This window comes from Callorhinus ursinus, unplaced genomic scaffold, assembly GCF_003265705.2.
Source record: "Callorhinus ursinus isolate GAN/ISIS: 27379988/994484 unplaced genomic scaffold, GSC_fseal_2.0 scaffold940, whole genome shotgun sequence".
NCBI lineage: Eukaryota > Metazoa > Chordata > Mammalia > Carnivora > Otariidae > Callorhinus > Callorhinus ursinus.
In genome coordinates, this window is record NW_027397995.1 from 4037 (window position 1) to 11548 (window position 7512).

Consider the following 7512-nt stretch of genomic DNA (forward strand, 5'->3'; position numbering starts at 1 on the left):
ACTGTCTTCCACAGCTGCTGCACCTCGTCACATTCTCACTGGCGTGAACCAGCGCCTGTTTCTCCAGCACCCCAGCGAATGGCAGGTGCGGCTTTCTTTCTCTTTTTCTCTCATGCCTGTGCTTACTCATCAGTCATGTTGGCTCTGTCTTTAAAGTGCAGCTCAACCCCCTTCATCCCCACCCTTCTCTAGGCACTGTCACCTCCAGCCACCTCCTGACCAGAGGCCAGAGCAAGGTTTTAAAGTATCAACCAGATTGTGTCATGCCCCTGCTCAAAGTTTCCCAGAGGTGTCTGCTGACTTGGACCTAGTCCACTTACCGCCCCAACAACCAGTTTCCTGAGGCTCATCTGCCCCAGGCACACCAGCTGGAGTGTTGCTTCTTTGTAACTCATCACCATGGCAGAGGCTAAAGACTAAAGGACAGTTGTCCCATGGAAACTTAAAACCCTTTCTGAGAAGGAAAGGCAAGGCCCACAGGAGCTCATGACAGAGTGGGTCCTTTTAGGGGTCATCGTCTCTGGGGAAACAGGACCATCAACACAGAATCCGCTTGTAATGTGACATGAATCAGTATCAGGGATCAGTGAGAGATGGAGGGGGGGCCTGGGATGGATTGAGACAGGTGGACACATGGGCACAGTGACCAGGACTTACCAGAAAGGAGCAAAGGAAGATGAAGGAGACGAAGTAGAAGTAGGCAAAGTCGCTCCCACACTCACTGGCATTGGCGTGCTCATCACAGGCCTGGTTGCTGAGACAAGACAGCATGATCTCATGCCAGGCCTCCCCAGTGGCACTCCTGAGAAGAAGGGCAGAGCCATGAGACCCACAAAGGAAGGCCCAGGCCAGCCTGAGAAGAAACCTCAGAAGAGCTATACCCTCCCTGGGCTCCCTCCCACAGAGAACCCACTCATATGTAAGGTCTAGGTAAGAGATGCCTGCTTCTTAAAAAGAATCCTCTGGCATTAGGTTTTCAAATTGATCATTAACTCGGAAAGAACTGGTTACTGACAACAAGGCACTGCACCAAAAGTCAGCACTATGGTGGGCGCCCCTTCATGGACCTCTGGCACCTCGGAGCCAACACAGCCCTTCCTGGCCTCCCTCACCCAGCATGTGCCATCCCAGCCTTCCCTGATTCAAGAAATGGGGGCTCCATCCCGTTTCTTAGGCCAAATATACTGCAGGCATCCCTGCCTCCATTCCTTCTCACCAGCTTCATCAGCTCATCTACCTTCAAAAACCAGCTAGACTCTTACCACTTCTCAGCACCCTGGGCTAAGCAACACCCACCTCCCCTGAGCTGCTGCAATAGCTTCCTCATGGATCTTCCTGCTCTGCCCCACCCAACGGCCCAAGTGGGTCCACTACACACAGGTGAGATCAGGTCACTTTTCCTCTCAATGACCCCTCACTTACTGCAAAAGCCAACATTCACACAACTGCCCACAGCTCTGTGAAACTCGCAGCCTGCTCTTTCCCCGTGGTCTCTGCTCAGTCCACTCCAGCCACACCAGCTTCTGCTGTTTCCTGAATACACCAAGAACAGCCCCACCAGCCTGAGCGGCCACCCTGGAAGACCTTTCTTCATGGACTTTTGTCCCTGGGTGTGTGGCCAGCACGAGGGCCAGATGTGCACTAGACTAGCAGGCAGACCAGAGGCCTGGGCCACCCCCTGACACTGGGTGTGCCTGCATGGCCAGCTCTCAGCACAAGTGGAGCCCACTTCCCATTAACGATGGCTAGGAGTAGGGGGCTTTTCCTGCAGGGCAGCTGTCCAATGCCAGGCCTGACTGATACTGGTCCTCACAAGTGACACAGAGACCAGGGAGGAAAAGAGATCTTTGAGAACAAAGACTTAAAACTGAGGCTGGTTTCATAGGCCTGCCTCAACTCTTGCAGCACGAGGCAGGACATTAATAAATGAAGAGATGAAATGAACGTAATAGCTAAAGTCCAGAGAAATGATGTCATTTGGAGAAAGTGTAGGCCTAAGGATACTTGTCCATCTGATAAAAAAACAAGAGTCAGAAAACTCTCTCCAGGCAGCTTAGCTAAGCAGATCGGTCTGATCTCCCTCCATAAAAAGAAGAACCTCCACGGGCCCTGGAATGCATCTGCCTGGGATTAACCGCGCTGGGCATCTCCCAGCACAGGCCCTACAGCATCCTGGTGCATCTGCATGAACAAACACGCGTGTGGGCACCTCAAGAAGGAGCCCCAGGCAGGGTTTTATGTCAGCACCCCTCCTCCACAAGTCCCTACGAAGCGCTCCTTTCTTCCCTCCTAGGGTCATGTGGTGGGCTTGCCTTAACGAAGGGGACCCTGGAGGCAGTGAGACACATTCACCCCCTCCCCACAGCCCCCAAACCAGGATGGGCCACAGACAGTGTGTCACGTCTCGGAACAAAAGCTGACATGCAGCCCTGTCGAGCACACAGGGAGGCGCCTGAGCCAGAAACAAGCTACTCTGCCTGCCTTGGAGCCTAGGGAATTGCAGTCCTGTGAGCCATGGGGCAGGTGGAGGCACTCACTCTGGCCAGTTGAGTTCCTTGGGTCCCTGAGGAGCACACTCTGTGTCCCCCTGCCCTGCCCCCGCCCCCGCCCCGGATCCCACAGACCCTGCAGTCAACAAGGTGAGCAGATGCAAAGCCTATGTCCAGCACACCGAAAAAGGCCCTGCTGGACACCTTCTGTCCTCCCAGACCCTTGGCTGCAGCTTCACCAGAGGCCTTCTGGCCACCCCCAGGGATCTGAGCTGAGGTGGTCAAGGCCAGCCTCACCTGGGGCTCTCAGGTTGACCTCCCTCATGGACTTCCCTTCCATCTGTCCCGAGGCCCAGGAACCCTTAGGGAAGGAAGGAGGAAGAGGGGAGAAGAAGCTGGCAAGGCCCACTGAGGGGAAGCCAGCACGAGCTGGGGGTCGGAGGGGGGTGGCCCTCTGGGTTGGCACATGCCCTGTCCCTCCTGAACGGAGGAGCCTCTGAGCCTGCGCTGACTCCCCAAGCAACACACCTGAACAACAGCATCAAGGCTTGCAAAAACGTCCTGAAGTTGTTGTGCCGGTTGATGCTGGTGTCATCATCCAGGGCAATATTTCCAAAAACCTGAAATGAGAAAGAAGGCTGCAGGCTGGTACTGTTGGGTCCTCAGGAGCTGTGGCCAGGCAGAAGAGGATGTGCGCACGTGAGGACCCACAAGGCACAGGACGCTGCCCTTAGCCACCACCACTGCGGCAGGGGCTGGAGGGGTCAGCACTTCCAGCCAAACATGTCACTGCCCGCCCCCCCGCCCAGCTCCGCATGTCTACACCTGCAAGTCCGCATGCCGGGTAAAAATGCCACCCGGAGCTAAGTTTACATGGGCTGCGCTATATCTAAGACAGGAAGCATTTGAAATTTCACCCTGTCATCAATGACTCCAAAGCAGTAATTTTATTGGTAATAGCTATGAGGTCAACTTGAAAGTTTCTTTCTAAATTTCTGTGCAAATATCACAACGGGCTTTTTATCCATTTTAATTGATTTATTTTTAGGGTTAGGAATGCAAACAAGTCAGTAACTGTACTTGGCTTAAAATCTGGAATCTGGCTGAAAAATTTATGAACTATCACATATTCACCAAAAACAAAGATCAGTGACCCTTCTGGTCTTATAAATTCCCAAACCAAAGCAGGCACAAATATATATATTTTTTAAATAGCATCAGATCTCAGCAAATTTTAAAGGAAGAGAACCTTTTCAATCCCTGAAATAGAGTTTAAAAATCAGTTTTCAGCTACCTTTAAGACAATGGCTTCTCCAACTATAATTTAACATTTGGATCCATCTCCCATCCTACTGCTGAAAAGTGGCCAGATGCCAAAGATTTAAAACTGGAACACTGCTTTGTCTTTTAAATGTTTTTCCAAGTAGCTGACAAAGGGTTCTTTGGCAAAATAAAGGCATTCTAACTTATCCAAGCTGAACTTGACAGTACAGTGATCTGGTGTGATCCTGTTGACTTTTTTCTTCTGTAATATATAACTTCCTGTAAAGGATCAGGTCAACTCTCTGGACTAACAGAATGACCAGCTGGTGCTTTGCAGGCCACTCAGCACCAGGCAGATGTGCTCAAAAGCTCCACCACCATGGGGGCCCGGCACCCAATCAAACATGCCCATCAACACCCTAACAGCCCAATGGGGTTCCACTCAGGAGCACAGCAGAGCATTTTCCCACAGACGGTGGAGCTACGCCTCACTAGTGGACTCTGGGTGACAGGCCCAAACCCGTGGTGCCCAGCCTCCGTGTCCTTATCGGTAGAACAGCCTTTCTGAGAATTTTCATAAAGTGCTTCAAACATAGAAATGTTCCCCAAGTGCCAATCTGTCATTGATACCATTTGATGACCATGATCAGTGCCCTTCTGCCCCAGGGCACAGGGGCCCCTTCTGCTCCCTGTCCCATCAGGCGCACCCACCTGCATGCCGATGATGGCGTAGATGAAGAACAGCATGGCGATGAGCAGACACACGTAGGGCAGGGCCTGTAGAGACATACAGAGGACAGGGCAGCTCCAGGGAGGGCTGCCCAGCTACCTTGCTCAGGCCTCGTCTGCAGAGTTGACGGTGGCCGGGTCTCTGGGGCCACCCAGACCCCAGCGACCGCAAATCCACCCCCACTGACCATGAAGCCCCTCCACCAAGAGACCGCCTCAGTTCCTTCGTCTATAATCAGTCATAGAACCCACCTCAGAGTCAGTGAGCATTACCAAGATGCTCTCTGGATCACTTAAAATGTCTTTGTAAACTACAATAGGATAACGGGTGCCAACAAGGAGCCTCCACGAGGAGGGGCTGCTCTGGTGGCGAGGAGGAGCTGGTGGCCACAGCACTGTGCATCACACAGGGGAGGGTCAGGGCACGAGGGCCGTGCCTGGGCTTCACCTTGAAGGACTGGACGAAGGTCCACAGCAGGATGCGGATGGTGTAGCCTTGGCGCAGCAGCTTGATGAGCCGGGCAGCACGGAAGAGGCGGAGAAAGCTGAGGTTGATGAAATTGTTCTGTAGGGAAGAGAGGCTGTTCTCTAACCTGCGGAGACCAGCCTCCTGCAACTGCAGGTGCTGCTCCCCACCCACCTCTCCCTGGCGTGCTGTGGTCCCGAAGAAAAGTGCATACAGAGAGAGATCGAACAAAACGTCACTGCTCTACGGTATAAGCAGCAATCGGCCACCAGAAAACCTTCCAAAAGTAAAGCTTGTCATTGCAAATCACTTCTCATGCAGCAAATCAAAGAAACCCCTCCGCTTTAGGCCCCCCTGCACCCAACAGGGAGGGAGAGAGAGAAAAATTCTCAGAAGCAGCTCCTTGCTGCCAGGTGGAGCCAGGAGACCAACTGTAGATGGGCCTCTAACACTGACCGCCTCTGGCAAGACACAGCCAAGCCGTCCAAGTGCCGGGCAAGGCTGCTTCTTCACCGAGAGCCTCTGAAGGGCCCTTCGCATCTCCATACGGCTAGCAAAGCCCCTGCTGCCTGGGACCTGGCAGAGGGGCAAACATCTCTTCTGGGGCTGCTCCTGGTGCCTGCAGACAAGTCACCATAGGAAGGGTAAGTGTTGGCGATCCTGCTGCCCACACCACGGAAGCCACTTATGAAATCCGCAAATGGTCTCAACTCCAGAGATCCCAGGGTATCTAGCACTGCTCCCTCATCCAAGAGGTTCAAAATCAAGCACAAAAAGAAGCAATAAACTCTGGACTCCACAGATTACCTGGGAGTGAGGCTTCCACCCTGGCCCAGGGGCGCCTTGAGTTATTGGCACATCCCTTTCAGGGAGCACGGCTCTGGACGATGTCCATGACGTGGGGGTGCTTGTGGCCCTGGGCAGTCTCCCACCCTCTGTCTGCTTGGAGACCAGGTGCCCGCACGCAGCCTGACAGCAGCTTCCTGCCACTTTGGTGTTTTAACATATGCAAGCAGCTCAGGCCTAGACACATCGTATCGCCAGATTCAGTGGTCAGATGAAGAGAAAAGAACACGACATGTTGAATGAGAGCAGCAGTAGGAGAGCACGTGCAGGAGGCATGGGGAGCCTGGGGAGAGCTGGCCGCCCTCCCTCCAGGGCTGCCCATCTGCTCTAGGCTGGGCTGAGGCCTTTGGTGGAGAGGCAGGTCTCACTCTTACTTCTAAGGACAGTGGCCCCAACCTAGCCCTTGTCTGCCTCTTCAGTTCCCACCGGGGTGGCTGGAGACTAGACTGTCTCTGCTGGAGGGCTAGATGTCGGAGCCATGGGGTGGGAGGTCTGGTAGTCACAAGGAGGTGCTGACTGTGGTCCAGATCAGCAAGAAGACCGGAGTGGACCTTGAGGTGTGACCCTGGAGGGCACACAGTTTGCCTAGAGCTCCCTCACCTGCTTGTGCTGGGGAAAGAGAATCTCAGTGGTACAGGATGGCCAAGAGACATCCACCCCTGCCCCGTGGGCCCCAGGTTCTCAAATGAGCCAGTCACCTCGGGAGGATGGGCACAGAGATGGAAGGGAGACTTTGTCTACAGTACTGGGAAATCCTTTGTACAAGACAATAAAGCAGAGGAACGGGAGGGAGCTTCCAAGGGCCCGGCCTCTAAAGCACCTGCTCACTTGGGTCTGGAGGGGCCAAGACTGTGATAACACAGTTATCATTTGCCCAGCCCAAAGCGCTCTGCTCAGGCCACTGGCACAGACGAGAAGATTTCCTGGAGATATTGGGGAAAATCTAGGCTCTGGGTGAGAAAGAAGGGATGGAAGACAAGGCAGGGGAAGGCACTGTCCATCCACATGGTGCATGAACGCAAAGCTCAACAAGTCACCTGCTACGTTTTGTTGAGACTCAAGTTTTCACCCCTCCTCCCAGATGTCTTTTCTTGGGGCTCCAGTGGGCATTCAGGAGAGGGGTGGGGGTGGCAACAGACAGACAGCCCTAGAGAGCCATGAGGACAGATGGCGACAGCAGCCACAGATACTCTGAGCACAGCGTGGCAGGCAGAGGACTCCGAGGCTGTGCCCAGGGCGGGAGCTGCCAGGCAACACCATGCGAGCGCATGCAGGAGAGCAGGGGGCAGCAAGCACACGGCAGCCTCCCACGGCTATGCATAGTCGCCTCTGGCCTCGGCCAACCTCTTGGAGATGGACATAGCTTGCCCCATCCTCCCAGAGTCCATGGTTTCTGTCACACCAGAGAGCACCTACTACTTCCCCTACTACTTCAAAGCCAGGCCCTTCCTTATTGCCATCTGCCTCTGCATCAGGAAAGGTCTAGAGCACCCCAAAGACGCATCATCGCACCTCTCAATGTGGTAGCTGATTCACCTTGAGGGTACAGTGGTCCCTGGCTCCTTTGAGCCCCTTGCTTCCTCATCCACAAGATGGAGACATTAGGACATTGTGCCCAGACGGTGAGGAGTCCGAGATTTAAGGGATTTAAAGGTACGCCGGGCATTGTGAAACATGGCCCCTACAAAGGGGATCAACAGGCCTCAGACCCGGATCGGC

General features: G+C 54.0%; 1 protein-coding gene across 1 annotated transcript; it reads right to left on the reverse strand.

Annotated features, from left to right (window-relative positions):
• Nucleotides 1-511: 511 nt before the first annotated feature.
• Nucleotides 512-5718, reverse strand: LOC112818214 (voltage-dependent N-type calcium channel subunit alpha-1B-like). The gene is made up of 6 exons (XM_073890567.1): nt 5404-5718; nt 4930-5046; nt 4464-4529; nt 3018-3109; nt 658-802; nt 512-520 (listed from the first exon to the last, which is right to left on the reverse strand). The coding sequence occupies exons 1-6, from the start codon at nt 5491-5493 to the stop codon at nt 512-514; spliced, it is 519 nt and encodes a 172-aa protein (XP_073746668.1). The 5' UTR covers nt 5494-5718.
• Between the last annotated feature and the right edge of the window lie 1794 nt (nt 5719-7512).